A 17,238-nucleotide genomic window follows, 5' to 3' on the forward strand; every position below is an offset into this window, starting at 1 on the left:
TAAGAGGACAGCAACATGTGAGGCTTAATATATTCGTCAACATATGTTCACAGATTGAAGCTCTTCTATAAAAACAAAACAATAAACAAATAATTTACAAGATGGTGGCTTATTATTTTGAGACAAACCGTCGTGGCGCAAAACAGAGAGGGAAAAATGTTGTAGTTAATATGTCAAGTTACTTTAAGTAAAAAAAAACATATATAATTTAAGATCTAATTATTATAGATGTGATTACACTGTAATTTTATCAAATCAACAACGATGTTGTTAAACGTTGAGCGTGTCCGAAACTGTAGAAAATCGTTCTAAAATACTGTATCAGCGGAAGCCTACACTGTATCGAAAAATAATAAGAAACAATCTTGAAACTTTTTTCTCTTAAAGTGAGAATCCTTCACGTTGCTAACACTGTTCAAAACTAACATTGAACTCAATTTTAATACATAATTAGCATCTTAGGCATCGTCCTTATTTCGGCAACAGTTAACCGAAATAACCGTTGGAGGATAATCACATTATTAGGGAAAGTTTCTGGGTGTAGTTGTCCCTTGAGTTTCCCGTCAATTACACGGTCAGTTTGCCGTTCAACAACGAAAATGCATTTCAATTTTGTCATGTCGGCCTCGTGTTCGCTCGTATCATATTGGACGCGAAATCATTTTCGGTATTTCGGTATCTCGCTTTCGATAAACCAGAGAAGGATTTGTCGATATTTGTTCGCTGGGAACAGCGGTGGAGCGTTGTATATTAAAAAAGTTCGATTTGGACTTTAGCAGCTGTCGCTGGTAAGTTTCAAAACTGACAGCTTTAAAAAAAAGTAAATTTATTAAAAAATTTCTTAGCGTTAATTAAATGGCACTGATATATAGGTTGAGATATTTGTTCCTTACTTGATTATACTCTAAAAAAAGCCCATAAATATTTACACAATACATAATACTACAGTTATTGGCAATTGGAGTACTCGAATTCGTATAACCATGATAAGATGCGGTAAATATATGAATAATATTATATTCTATAAAAAAAAAGCTAAATAATTTTCTAAACACTAAAATTTTAATATAAATCAGACCCTTAATTTTAAAGCCTTTCCTTTCTCCCAAAGGGCCTCTTGGGAATGAGAAGTTTTGCCACACTCAGCGTACTCACCAGCTCAACTGCTTTCTGAATACCATTTTTTCAGATCGATGGAGCTCAGATATTTTATAATACTAACCGGATTAATATCTCAATATTCCATAATAATGAAGTTCTTGCTCTGATCAGTATAACATTGCCATATTATCATGATGCGGCTAATCTTACTGCCAAAACGGTTCAACCTCAGTGTGATGAGAATTAGAATATCATCAAACATCTTCCCTGGTCAGCACAATCACCAGAACAGACATAACTGAACAGTGATGGGGAGTTTTAAAGCATGGCGTAAGGAGTACACTTCCATTTCCAACATCGCTGAAGCAAATGACGAATATTTTGATGTAAGAATGAGATAACATTCTGTTGGCAACTATTCAAGCACTATTCCGTGAAGAATTGCAATTGTCTTAAAAATAAATGGTAACTCAACACTTTATTAATAAATAAATATTGCATATGTCATATGTTGAGCCCTGTGCGTAAAATATTAATATTTAAATGAAATAAAAGTTTTCAATATTTTTACTCATCTACTTCCTACCCGCGAATAGGCAAAAATATGTATTAGACTAACAAAAACGCCAGAGAAACAGAAAACAATTCCGTCTTCAATTTGGTCAATGTACAAAGAAGACCCAGTGAAGCCGAAATGCAATTTCGTCGCGAAACAGTTAGCTAACGACGTAAACTTTGTAATTGACGGCTGTCTGGGGACAAAACTACAAAAAGAACGCCGCAGGGAAGTTTTGAATAATTGGGTTACGTTTTAACGTCCATCTTCCTTTATTTTGGTTAACCCGACATAGAAACGAGTTGTTGAAGATGTAAATAAGTATAAGGACAGAGCGATTTAAGATATACTGACAAGCGGTAAATATAATGTCCGAAATGACATTGTGAGCGAAAATGTTTTCATTAGTTTTTAAGTGAAAAAATGATTATATTACATGCAAGCACCAAATATTCATCGTAGTAAATATGTGCACGTGCAGTTCACCGATAATTAGACAGCACAAACTCTATTAACAATAAATAACATTATCATTCTAGATAAGTTTTCAAGAACAAAGTCCTGATAAGTATTGTTGATGCACCCAGATGCTACAGATACTTACACTGATTACTTACACCAAGACCTTCAGATACCGACTGCCACTTAAGAAATCAAGAGAATCTCAAGGAGGCATGAGGAGAAACATTATTCATGTTCATTATCATGTTAATATCGTAAGTATTGCAGCTCTATGATAATACCACAACGGGACACACACTCAAAAAAATCAAACCATTTGATCTTGTGTAGTGTAGTGTGTATCAGTATTAATACGTGACGTTACTATACTAGAGATTAAGTTAGGATAAAGAGTAGGTTAGTTGGCAACAACTAGTAACAGCAAACGATTTAAAAAAATTTAATATCCCCATAAACGCTTACTTAGAAATATTAATATAGACATAAATGTATAGTCGGCATTGTTTAACAGTAATAATATTAATTATATGCAAAATTATTAAGCAATATTCATTTACTATAAATCAAATATTACTATATATATATATGCATAATTAATAAATGCATTAATATGCGAGAGCGTCATACACAAACAACAGCAGCATTCCATTTATTCAGAATGTGGATAATGTGTTCTGATACGGCGCATAGTTTCCCATACACCGTTATTTACTATACAATGTACTATAATAGATACAGATATTTTATATTAGGTGTAAAACTTAATTAATTAATAAGAACGTCATTCGATAAATCATTAGTTTTCTTTTATGAAAGATATATTTTTTGTAATCTATAAATTCCTTCTAAAAAATAGGTTTAATCGCGCTTCTCAAAATAATTGTTTGTTTCAGTGATAAACACTTAATTTGAAAGTTTGCAGACCATGGAACATTTTAGCTACAAAGGTAACATCATTCTTCTTAGTGTTTCTTCTTGAATAAAATAGGTGATTTAAGACGCTTGAATTTATCAATGAGAAAGGCGTTGTCTACCAGACAAAGCCAGTAAGAAAAAACAAGACCAGACCAAATAAGTTACGATTAGTGTCGGGAACTATCGACTGAAATTGACTATCAACTGTTTAGTAATTGACTACTTTTTACTATCGACTCTTTCAGTTGCTATTTTCGGTCCGACTGATTTTCTTATATTTACTAGCGTTGGGAACTATCGACTGAAAATAGTCGAAACAGTCGATAGACCCAAAACAGTCGATAGTCAAAAAAATAACGACTGAAAATAGTAATTACTATTTTCAGTCAAATGCACGGTTCGACTATTTTTTTTTCCATTCGTGATGTCAGACGAAGATGTACGAATTCTTGTCTGTATAAAATATGAGATAGGAAAGGACGGAGATAAATGCTTGGAGCAGTTAATTTTAAATGTCTTTATATTCTTCAATGATAGTATAAACGAGACAGAGTATATATATATGTATATATATTCATTCTCGTGATAACTTTAAAAAAGAAAAGAAAAATTCTTTAAATCTCTTGGATCTATGCAATTTCTGCAACCCTTGGAACCTAATTTTAGTTTTCAAGATTTCAAGAAAAAAGTTTCGACAAACAAGAGGCTTGGACAAAAATCGTGAAAGTTTATCAAAAAAGTATTACCTATTATACCAGTCCAGAATATTATCTATTATGCCAGTCAAAAATACCTTACTGTTTATCATTTACAATTTAATTTTTTAAAACTAGCGTTCCAAAATGCCGCTATATTAATTTACAAATTATAGTCATTCACAAGCAAACTACAAAAAAAAGCATAAAACTACATATATTACATATAAATCTATATAAGCGTAAATTCGGCGCATTACTTTCAAGGTCGCGGCTAGGACGGAAGACCAGAACGTTAAAAATCAGTTGAATGAACTAGTAGATTATTCCATTCCATAGAAAAATTCCATTCCTTTTTACAGATCTATAGAACATTCAAATATAATAGTAATTCTAGTAATTCTACAAAATTAAATTATGAATTACATGTTATGTATTATTATTATAATATTATTCAGAAATTATTTTTTCCTTGTCTTTTTTAAAGTTAGTTCGTGATGGAATGTATACATCTCCGTCTCGCTTATACTATCATTGGAAAATATAACCACATATAAAATTAACTTCCCCAAGCAATTATCTCCGTTCTTTTCTCTCTCACAATTTATATAGGAAAGGATTAGTACATCTTCGTCGACATCACGAAAAAAACAGTCGAACCGTACATTTGATCGCATTTGTATCGACTGAAAACAATCGAAACAGTCAATAGTCAAAAAACTAGCGACTAAAAATAGTAATTAATTATATAAAATAGTAAGTAATTACTATTTTCAGTCGCTAGTTTTTTGACTATTGACTGTTTCAATTGTTTTCAGTCGATAGTTCCCAACGCTAGTTATGATATAAATGTTTGTAATATTGTGAATAGTTTCCTAAAACTTCTATTTTTTAATTCGCTAATAAGTTTTGCAGTTATCAACCAAGAATTAGTTTTACAGTAAGACTAACTAAGATATATCCCCTGTACCATGACAACGCTAATTTGTTCTGTCGGAATACTATTTTTAACAGTTAATTTCGTTACTTCACAGATTAATGGGATCTATTTGTAAGAACTCCACAGGTTCTCGTTGTAAAACTTCTCGACGGTAGTTAGTTAGTTGGTGGAAAGTTTCCTCTATTACCGACTCTCTGCGCGGTCAGCAACAACAAGATTGCAGTTTAGTCTCTCGTATTTTGAAGAAATTATGATTATTCCGGTGGTTTTTTAATTAACGCCGCTAAAGTGAGTATAAAACCGGAAAGTTTGTAGGGAACTTTGAATGATTACATGGCGTTATATTCTCTCATATTTAAGCTGAAAATCTCCAATGATTTTTTAATTTTATTCTTGATGTTTTATTTTTAATTAGAAAAGATATACAGAAAATTTAAATTTCATGTATTTTTACACAGTTTATTTTACTTTACGCTCCAGGTTTCACTATAAATTTCATGTATAAATAGTCATTTTAATGTTACATGACTCTGGTTTATCCGTTGGTGTACTAATCGTGCAATGTATTGAAACAATGCATTTCCCTGACTATCAATGCGAAGTGAAGTATTCCTCGGCTAGGCCGTGTATCATTAATCAGAACAAACAAAAAATTGAAGCAACAATATGTTCTGAAAACAGCAGGTGAGATAGAGCATTCCTTTTAACCATTTTGAAGTAGATATTAATGAATTTGGCAACATTTTATCAACTCCCTCATACTCTTCTAGCACCTAATCGCATTTTACATCTAGAACGACATGGCTTCATAATCTGCTTACCCAAACCTGGCGATAATTAGTACCATCATCATAGAAAAGAAGAAAATCAAATAGTGAACATTATCAATAACAATATCAATAGCAAAAAATATCGAGGAATAAGTTTCCTGTCGAAAAATTTTTCATAAATTTTGTGGAAAACAAGAAGAAAAAAAATAACATAACAGGTCAATTAGAAAGTCCCCGGTCTACTATAGTAAAACAAACTTTTTTGGCAAAATTAGCTTTTTTATTCAACATAAATCCTTTCAAGTGTTATATGATAGACGATACGATAGCGACCCTCCAAATGTTCGATACCATTTTAGCTCTAAAATAGGTCTCAGTTTCGGCGATCACCTCTTCATTCGACGAAAATTTCATCCCAGCGAGCATTACTTTGAGATCTGACGACAGGAAGTAGTCGCTGGAGGCCAGATTTGAAGAACGCGGTCGATGAGGAAGCAATTAGAATCCCATCGTGTGCAGTCCATTCGGATGACTGTCGATTGGACTTCAGAGTGAAATTACGGAGCCATGTTTCATGCATTGTCACATATCGACGCAAAAACTCGGGTTTATTACGCTTGATTGTGTTCAAACACTGCTCAGAATCATCAACTCGTCGTTGTTTTTGGTCAAAAGTGAGCTCGAGCTTGCACAGAGCTTTGTCATACTCATATATTCGTGAATGATATGATGTACAGGTTCAATTGATATCTTTAGAGTGCCTGCTATTTTATTCAATTTCAATGTACGGTCATTCAAAATCATTTTGTGGTTTTTTTAACGTTTTCGTCCACTGCGTTCACCGTCTTCGCTGCTCATGTCACCACGTCTAATCTTAGCATAGCAATCCTTAATGCTTGAATTTCTTAGGACAGTGTCCAGAAACTCAGCGTCAAGGCAAATTCTTACTTCAACTGTGTTTTTCCCTTCAAAAAGCAATATTTTATCGCAAAATTTCTTTTTATCCATTTTTTAAAAAATAACAAAAGTTGCTTCACTCAAACACTGTGCTGCTGTTAAATTTATACACGCATCTTTTGAGGGTTAGGGTTAACTAAAAGACATATGGATTTAATTCTAGTAGCGCCATCTATGTGCCAGATCGGGGACTTTTCAGTTGACTTGTTATAAAAACCAAGTTGAATAATTGGTTATACGTGTTAGCTTTTATGAAATAAACCTCGTCCAATGTTCAACATCTGAACATTAAAAGAAGAGATTACAAGTTGTTAAAAAATGGTTACAATATAACCTAAATAAATCTAAGACGAATTCAGTTAAGTTATATTTTAAAAAGGTAAAAAGGTTTCGTTCAAAATGTGTGTTTATGTATATTGAAAATACGAATATATTTTTAAACAAAGTACACAACACATGCAAAAGTATAATTATTCATCGAATGTACATTATATTAATACTCGATAAGAAATAAAAACGGTGTGTGAATAATTCTTATTTCTATTCTCGGTATACGAAAAACAATCATTGTGCTTGAGCAACAACCTGTACTTCTTTGTTTCAAAAGATTCTTCTTATACGCCAAATTATTTACTAATTTACTATATATTAACAGTAATATGGTATTTAATAAGCTCTTACCGCATTCTGCTTATAAACATTTGGGCGAAATCCAGTGGGGTCCATGATATGCCCAGATCAGTGTTCTGGATATCCTGCCATCGAGAGTACTTTACTAATATACACGAAGGTGATGAAACATCTGAAACAAAACAAGAGTTACAAAATTGTTAAACCATAAACTATTGAAGAAAAAGAGTTGCATTTTTTACTTTGACCTCAGTATAAAACTATTTAATATATTAGTTTATCATATTATCAATATCAAAATTTTGTTTATATATATATATATATATATATATATATATATATATATATATATATATATGCAACATTTCCATTGTATCTAAATAAATGAATATAATTACTCGAGTAGCAGCAGAAAAATGATCCCCTTTTGTTTTAATGTTTGTTTTCTGCGGGCTAAAAAAATAAATACCACCGAAAATGGCAACAAAAACCACCGTCGGCGAGCGGGACGAGGGGGGACCGTGGCGGCGGCGAAAAAATAAATCTAAAAAAATATATCCAGGTGGTTCAAAGGATCACTCCCGAAAAAAGGGACCGTCCAAGATGAAATATGTGCCGTAATATTTTTTCGCTTGACGCCCGCAAAGACACGACCTCTTTTCCGCGTAATTACGGCATTTTATTGTCCTGCGGGACATCGCCTGAATGGGAATACGCATAAGAAACGCGCGGCCAGACAAACAGAGCTCTGCGTATCGAGAGGAAAAAATTATCTCTGACATGCGATGCCATTATCTGCCATTTTGGGAGGTCTTTTGGTTTGTTTTGTTTATATTAAATGCGGTACTTATTCATAAGTGTTCTTTATGAACATCTTTAATAATATTTCGTCATTTTTTGGATAATATACGGTGGGTGAATATAGAATTACGATTTATTGTATTAATAAGTATGGTTGTGCTTTTTATCAAGTATTATTTATATGGACCTTTAGGATATTTTGGATCTTTTTATATTTATGTGATAGAAGAATGTATAGGAAAAGCTCACACCAAATTTCAAGTAAACTGGTTCAGGAAAACTTCGAGAAAAAGGTCTTTAAAGTTTCGGTTTTAGATACCGCTTCACTAATACAAATATCTCCGGAGATAATTTAAATACTGAAAAGAACCTCTTAAGAGCGTATTCTTAAAGAATTAAGTTTTTAAACTATGGCAAAACAAATGGAATTTGTCAAATGTTTATTCTAAAGTAACCCCATAAGCCAACTGACTAATGAGTAATCAACTCAGAAACATAATCTTATACTATACAGCCTAGTTGCTATTTTTAATTAATATACTATAATAACCATAGACAATACAATAGAACTGTATTTACAAGCAAACTACCTAAAAAATCGTAAAACTACATATATTACATACAAATCTATGTAAGCATAAATTGGGGTAAGCATTAATCAGTCGTACAGAAAAGAGCTATAGAAAACAGTCGGCTGAAACAGTCACTGATAAAAAGTAGTAAAATCAGTTGAACCAGAAATAGCGATTGAAACAATCGATAGTAAAAAGTAGGCAATTACTAAACAGACGAGAGTCAATTTCAGTCGAGAGTTCCCAACACTAATATATACCTGGTATACAAAATAGAACAAAGAAGATGAGTATCTTCCTTCTTTAAGAATATAACGATAACAAAAAGTAATAGCTAACGATTTAAAATTTAAAAAAAAACTTATTTGTGCACCTAATATATAATAGTATTTCGTAGTATTATTCCGTGAAAAAAAAAGATTACGGTCGTATATCTTCCCCGTTTGATGGAGGCTTTTAATCAAAGAATTTTCAGTTCGTCCAAAAAAAATAAACCTAAAAAATCTCTTTGTAAGTACCCGGTTCGCCCGTTATAATTCACTATGGCGATAGTGGCTTCGCAGCGACAAGCTGCGCTGTCCTTTTTCCGCCAGAAAAATGGCCGAAAACAATTTCATTAGCGAACGCCCTGCATGCGAGAGGAAACGGGACGACGTTGGTGGGCGAGGGGGAGGATGAACGCCGCCCGGCGGAAAAAAGGCGCCGGGAAAACCGCTTTCCCTTACAGATTAGATTAGGAAAATTGCCGCGCGATTTTTCCTACTTATCTTGCAGTTGGGCGCAGCTCAAAAAATCGACCGGCGGAAAAGCCTGATATATTTTCCCCGGATGTATGTGGAATACGTCTGAGGTTTTCTTTCCATTAACGGTGTTTCCCTTTTTTCGGTGTCGGTTACGATGGGGGCGACGGACGGTCAAGATTAGGGAGAAATACTTGTACCTTTGCACTGGGCTAAAAAGTCGCTGCAGATAACGGTTTGTTTATTCGTTATTCCACCTTTGCCGTTAATAAAGGTTTAATAATAAAATATGGTTTGAAGTTTTTAACATGACCCAACAACACCTCCAAACATTTTGAGGAATTATACGTCAAGAGGAATAATAAATGATTTAAAAGGCTTGCATTTACTAATAAGCACGTGTTCAAACCATAAAACAAGTGTAAAGGCTGCTAAACTAAGAAAATAATATGTTTAAATATATGGCCGCTATACTAACTATTTATCCAGCTTTTGTCAGTACGACACATCCTCAATGATGAAGTTCTTACTATATTTAGCATATTGCTACCAAACACTGTCATATTCCTAAATGATAATTCATCAACATCTTCGCTGGTCCGCAGGATTGCTATACCTCGACATAAATGAAACGTCATTGGAAGAGTTTCCTTGTCGTATTCTAAATATTATGGAAATATTGACGCTTCGTGTCCCTCACACACGCGTAAAATTACAAATATGTTTTATGAAGGGACAGACAAATTGCTCAGGTCTCAAACTGAGAACAAACGAACATTTCTAGTTTTTTATCAACTGTACCTTATTTTGAAAAAAGATTGGCAAGCGTGTTTATGACAACAAATGTTACTATACCACCAAGAATTCCTTGTTTTATTATTGTTGTCTCATATTGAGTAAGGTTTAATTTTTAAGAAAATAGGATTACAATTACAAGAAGTATTCATTTAGACTTCAGTGTACTTTGTGACGTTCATGTATAGTTACAACAGTTTATAAACGTATACAATGGCAAAATGAAAACATATTTTTCTTGAACAGCAGAGTCACCAAATTGCAGAAAAGGTCGGAGTACCATGCAAAGTTGTACATTATACTCTTTATACTTTTTCCTGAAAAGTTGCTGGAGATACTCGAGATATCAATAGCGAAAGAAATATTGATGTGCCAGAAACGGAAATCTACGAGAAAGCAGGACGGTAAGTTTGTTGAGGTTGTCGAAGCATAATCGATGTTTGACTGCACCTTCAAACTCGAAACTCCAAATTAAAACTAGTGAAAATCTTATTTCAGAAACAACTTGAAAGAGAGCTTTACAGTCTACTGATCAAAAAGTATGCCTCATAGAACATACTCTTAAGAAACTAGAAAAAAAAATTCTGTCGATGGATTATTTTCGTCAGATCTAAGACAATTGTTTTTGTGCGCCGATTAATAGGTAGACGGGCTTCAGAAGTTCAGAAGATGCGCTAGTAATAATAAGCCCAGCCATATGATTATAACTGATTGAAAAACTGAATAAACAAAGCTATCTAAAAATATGCCTGGGACACCCAAGATACCGTCATAAAGATACAAAAATGCAGAAATTATAAAGACGATCAATTTATAAGACATAATTCACAATTTTACTAATTTATATCTCAGACATTCTGTTCAGCGACTACAATCATCAATTTATATAAGTAAAGAGGTATATAAGTTAATGAAAATAACGCAAAAAATTCCTGAAGAAATAACAATTAAATAATAAGGATGTCCATTCTGACGAGGCCAAAAAAAATTTCGATTTAGCCTAAGGTTTGACTGAGATTTGAAATTTAAGTTACAACTTATCCATCTTAACATATAGTTGCTTTTTTAATTACCATATTGTTTCCAAACATATGGACGGTTCTGTGTAAGTCTACCCATAGTAAAACACATTTTTATGGCAAAATTAGGTTTTTTTTTATTCAACATAATTCCCAAGGCTGATACACTGATTATAGCAATCCTTCAACTTTTCGATACCATTTTTGTAGTATGATTTGTCCTTTGCTTCAAAATAGGCCTCAGTTGCATTGCAGTCTGGTTTCAGAGCATTCTTTTTAGATCTGAGAACAGGAAATAGTCGTTCGGGGTCAGATCTGGAGAATACGGTGGATGAGGAAGCAATTCGAAGCCCAATTCATGGATTTTTGACTCGGTGCATTGTCTTGGTGAAGCAGCACTTTCTTTTTCTTTAAATGCGTCCGTTTTTCAGCGATTTTGTCCTCTAAACGATCCAATAATGCTATGTAATAGTCGCTATTGACGGTCCTTCCTTTTTCAAGGTAGTCAATATCAAAATACAGATGCCATAACCTTGCCAGGCGACTGTTGCGTTTTGCCGCGCTTTGAAGGGGGTTGATCGTATGCAGCCACTTGGATGACTGTCGATTGGACTTCGGAGTGAAATGATGGAGCCATGTTTCATCTATTATTACATATCGACGCAAAAACTCGGGTTTATTACGCTTGATCATCTTCAAACACTGCTCCGAATCATCAACTCGTCGTTGTTTTTGGTCAAAAATGAGCTCGCGCGGCACCCACTTTGCACAGACCTTTCTCATACCCAAATATTCGTGAATGATATGATGTAGACCTTCATTTGATATCTTTAGTGTATGTGCTATTTCATTCAATTTCAATTTACGGTAATTCAAGATCATTTTGTCGATTTTTTAATGTTTTCGTCGGTAACAACCTCTTTTGAGCGTCCACTGCGTTCACCGTCTTCGGTGCTCATTTCACCACGTCTAATCTTAGCATACCAAACCTTGATGGTTGACTTTCCTGGGGCAGTGCCCGGAAACTCGGAATCAAGCCAAAAACTTGCTTCAACTGTATTTTATCCCTTCAAAAAGCAATATTTTATCAACGAGCGAAGCGACAGCTGCCAAATTTATACACACATTCTTCGAGGGTTAAGGCTAACTAAAAAACATGTCGATTTCATTCTAGTAGCGCCATCTATGTGTCAGGCCGGGGACTTTTTAAATGACCTGTTATTAGCATGTTTTACGATATTCTAATCAATTGTTTTGACCCATGCTTGTTTGTTCTCAGCTTGCCTCAATATTCGTTCCTAACATACTCTTGTTCTAATTCTGTATAATATTAAAACTTAACTGAATTAACTTTTACTTTATTTCTAATAATATTAACTTAGTTCCCACTCTATTGCACAAATTACCAGGGTTCAGTCTAAGAACGATATGTTGTCAATTGTCAAAATGTCGTTGTAAAGTTCGTGAAAACCGCAGGGCGTATTTATTTTACCTCCAAAATAAAGTTGAAAGCCGCATTAGTTTATCTAAAATCAAGGGTCTATTTTTAATCCAAATTTTCGGACTTTATTGACAACTTTTGTTACTGACAGATAAAAATTTGCTTTAAGGAAAGCGCGAGAAGCACAAACACAATTAATAAAACGGAAACAACGACACCGTGACCCGCCAAACTGATAATTTGCATCGTGGACGAAAAACAGTGAAAAACTACGCCGCCAGCTAGACAAGGCTATTAAATTCCCGAACAATAAATTACGGCTCCTCGGAGAAGAGAAAGGGGTGGAGACCCGTACCCGGAAAATTCCCACAAGCGAATAAAAATCATTCCCACAGTGTATATTTCATTCGGTTAAATCGATTTGCGAACATCCAGCGAAAAATTATACGGCAATGCGCGGCGACGACGTTTACGGCCCAGCAGGAATTTTGATAACCTCTCCAGGATACGAATTTAACGTGCCCCCGCCGTCTTAACAACCAATCTGGATCTAGGTCCCCTCTAGAACAGATTGCTATCGAGTCGAATATATTAAGCGACGAAAGAGAAATCGTCGCGTTTTTTTTCCTTCTCCGAGCCAACATTTTCATTTCTACATTGATAAAAAGCAGAAGGATGAGTTTATTTCATTTTTAACGAAGTATCTCTCAATCTGAGTAATTCAGATATCATCCCGAAATGGAAAAATGTGATCTATACAGTGGGTGTAATATTTTGGTTAAAAGGCACCAACAAAAAATGTGTATTAACTTGTAGCTGCATTTGACTGCTACAACCCTTTAGGTCACCACAAACATATCCACGCTGGCTACTAATGTTGGCAACGTTAGGAGATTGGCACTAGTTAACCTAATATCCCGCACATCTTTCAATATCGACCTTCGAATTCGACCAATATTCGAAATAAACGAATTTTAAATCAATCATTGTTTTCTGTTCCTGTCCAAATTCCCTTCACAAAAACGGTAATAAGTGTTCAAACAAAGAAGTCAATACACACACGCAATTGAAAAATATTCCTACAAAATCGCATCGGGTACATTTGTAACGAACTTCATGGTGAAACTTCGCTGACAGTCTTCACTTTTCAGTATGTGCTATTTCATCGAAGTGTGAACAAAGCATTTTTTCAGTGCGTTGAATATGTCTGAAATTGTACTGCGTAAATCGTATTTGCGGAAAGTTTTATTAAATCTGAAAAAGGCGGCTGGTGGTCATAAAATGATATGCGAAACTGATCGCAACCATGCCCAATCGATTCTAACATCTTAATGTAAATTCCGGCGCTTTAAATGTGGTGAATTTGACACCGAAGGCAAAGAGCCTTCCTGAAGGCAGAAAACAAATTTGAGGACGAGGATTTAAAGGTATTATTCGATCATGATCCACGTAAAATAGAAGACGAATATGCAGAATTGTTGAGAGTAATACAACAACCTATTTCCAACTACGTGAAGAACGTGGAAATGGCCCAAAATATTGGATATTTTGTACTATATGAATCCGATTTAAGAGTAATGGAAATGGCATATGTAAAATACTGCTTCAATGGCAGAATCGGAAAGGTTTTTTGCATCGTAATGTTATTGGTGATGATAAGTGATTCCATTACGACAATAAAAATGAAAATCATCAAATCTAAAGCTAAGCCACTAAAACCTGATCATGGGAATCACTATCGATCACAATTGATACGTTTGACACGAGCACTAAGTGAAAACCAGCCGGAATATTAGCCAACGCTCAACCACATGTTGCAAAACCGGTGAAAACACAGTTGGAAACTTTAAAATAGGAAATACTAACCTATTCGCTGTAGTCCAGATTTTTTCCCTTCTATTCTTTTTATGTTCCAACACATGAGTTGAGACCTGTCTGAGCAGCGCTTCAGTTCTTACGAAGATACCAAAAAATTAATCGATTCATGGATAACCTAAGAAGATACATCATTCTTTCAAGATATAATCCATACATTTCCTAAAAGATAGGAAAAAGTAGGGGCTATCGATGGACAATACTTTGTATAAAACTAGCGACCCGCCCCGGCTTCGCACGGGTGCAATGCTGATACTAAATTAAATACACTACAGAAAAAATATGAACGTTGTATATAAAAACATAGCGGCCCGCTCCGACTTTGCACGGGCATAAAATATATATGCCTATGTCACTCAATGAAAACATGATTAAAATCGATCCAGTATTTTTGGTTCATTCATTACTGCCCTTGGCCTGCACGCATTAAATTTGGAGTAAAACAATTCCTCTTCCCCTATACTTACTATGAAGATTTCCTGCTATCTTTGGAATATCTAAATTCATACAATTTTTATTACATTACACATTTTTAAACGCAAATTTTAAATTTGTAATATCTCCGAAAATATTTGTTTAATTTACATGCTGTAAGGAACCATATTGATCTATATTAATTGGACACTGTATTCAAGGTACTTAATTCGATAAGGATTAATGCCGTTTTGAAAAAAACCGCATCAAAATCCGTTGCGTAGTTTTAAAGATTTACGCGCACATAGGGATATAGGGACAGAAAAGGCGACTTTGTTTTATACTATGTAGTGATAAATAGTACCGAATTTTCATAATAAAGCTTCAAATTCAAAAAAAAATCCTTTTAAATTAATTTATAGGCCAACAAACCTATAATGACTGTAGTAGAATCGAAAACACATATCATAAAAATCTGCGATATTAATTTAAACACCAATCAGAAATAGTTGACGTAATCCTTTTCTAAAATGTTCGAACTTATTGGAGGGCTTCAATTTTATATCCATCGTATATTTCATATTTTGTAGACTTATAAAATCGATTTTGTTCTACTCATCAAGGGAAATATCATACATTTACCAAGAATTGACCAGTTGACGTTAGGATTTCTTGCCTCAAACAGTTACTACAGATCAGAGCTGAATATTGAATTGTTAAAACTTCCATGTAAATATTGCCTATATTTATTAATTAATATATAATTAAAATTCACATAAAAATAATTATTTTGTTTTTATTAAGCAGCTATAATCCTTCCAATAAAACAGCTAACGCATGGCATCAACACCATCTAACGTATAGCCGAATTAAGTTTATAAAAACGTAAAATACCTCTTAAACTCCGAGCATATTTCTTTCTCATTTTACTAATTAGCATTAATCTAGTTAAAGAGAGACAGAATGAGGAATGGTGCGTACAAATATGTAACCAAATCGGTCTATAAAATTTTATTTGTGTTGGTACTGATCCACACCGTTGTCATATGTTAACTACTGTATCTATTAAATTAACTGTAATTTAAGACCTTAAATAAATATGCATTACATGAATTATAATGTTAATGTAAATTATATTTCTTAACTTTGTTTTTTTTTTCATTATTTTATTTACATTAATATTTTGTTGTCAGAGTCCAAATAAATGAAAAATTAAATTTGGTGCGGTAACGTTGCATTATAAATTTTGGTGACGTGCATTGGCTGTTTTATTAGAAACTATTTATACAATCTTCGGATCTATTCCGCGAAAAATTGTAGCTGCTCTAAAGACAAATGGTGATACATTATTAGTAAATAAATATTGAGTATAAGTAAGGTGTTAATATTATTTTGTCCATACCCTGTATATACTCATGCCTAATGGAATCATTAAATAGGCAATATATCTTCTTTAATTATGATTTTAAAATATGGTGCAATGATAAATAATGGAGCACAAAGTGGCTTTAAACTATCATATAAATAAAAATACCAAACATATACAGACGATATTATGTTATCGATACGTGCATGTCCACAAAGGTTGCTTATATTTTTGGGTAATCTCTTAAGAAGAAAGATAGATGAACTATTATAATAAGAAAAACATTCTTTAAAATCAAAAAAAGATTTTTAAAAATAACACTAATAAAAAATTATAACCACGTCCCACATCTGACTCAAGAATGAATAAAAATGCATCCAAAACCAACTTATATCTGAATTACGAATGCCTATCTCCCGACCGAGTACTAAAACAGTCTTCCAAAGACTCAAAAATAATGACGGTGCCCCTTCAGGCGTCGTCTCGTTGAAGCCCGATGATCAAAGATTGAAAAAAAAACAACACCGGACTGAAAATAACGCAGGCTTAATTAGAAAGGCCTAATTACCCTTTGTCGAAGATAAAAAAGGGGGAGACCGGAAAAGTGGAGGGAAGGAGAACGTGGGGCTGTCGATTGCCATTGTTCCCGCGTCAACAAAACGATGGTACAGGAGATTTTTTCCATCCACTCTTTGCGTATCAACTTGTAAATGCCCACTTTAACTTTTACCGGGAAGGCCTGTTTTTAAAAATACGGTCCGGCCTTGTTTTTTTTTGCTGGTGTCGTTTCCCTCTTTTGTTCTTCTCATTTCAAACACCGTTCTGTGGAAATTTCTACTTCTTTTTGCGTAATATGGCAGCGTGCAGGCAAAGATTAATATAACCTGTTTGGAGTTCAGTATCAAATTTTACGTAGACATATTATTCGAACATTGATGATATTGATTGGTTTGGTACTGGTAGATACATTTTTGTCTCCACCGTAAAAATTGGATCCTTTTTTGCTATAGTTAATGAAGTTTATTACCATCTAGATGTTATTTAAGTTAATTGATTTCGTTAGATTATATTTTATGACAATATATTCCGTATTGGGGTTACACCAATCATTATTCAACAACACAACTAACCCCAAAGTGGCCAAAGTTACTGATATTTAATACGGATAATTTGAATCATTAAACTGGCC

At 33.8% G+C, this 17,238-nt stretch overlaps 1 protein-coding gene across 2 annotated transcripts in view; it reads right to left on the minus strand.

Moving 5' to 3' along the window:
- LOC143203478 (uncharacterized) overlaps nt 1–17,238 on the minus strand; it is a 310,987-nt gene that overhangs the window by 85,381 nt on the left and 208,368 nt on the right. For both annotated transcript variants that reach the window (XM_076415653.1, XM_076415652.1), the window contains exon 4: nt 7,078–7,198. In XM_076415653.1, the coding sequence (XP_076271768.1) occupies nt 7,078–7,198 (121 nt within the window). The remainder of the gene's footprint in view (nt 1–7,077; nt 7,199–17,238) is intronic.

This window comes from Rhynchophorus ferrugineus, unplaced genomic scaffold (assembly GCF_030347505.1).
Source record: "Rhynchophorus ferrugineus isolate W39M unplaced genomic scaffold, kcgeb_rfMv2 rfM10, whole genome shotgun sequence".
NCBI lineage: Eukaryota > Metazoa > Arthropoda > Insecta > Coleoptera > Curculionidae > Rhynchophorus > Rhynchophorus ferrugineus.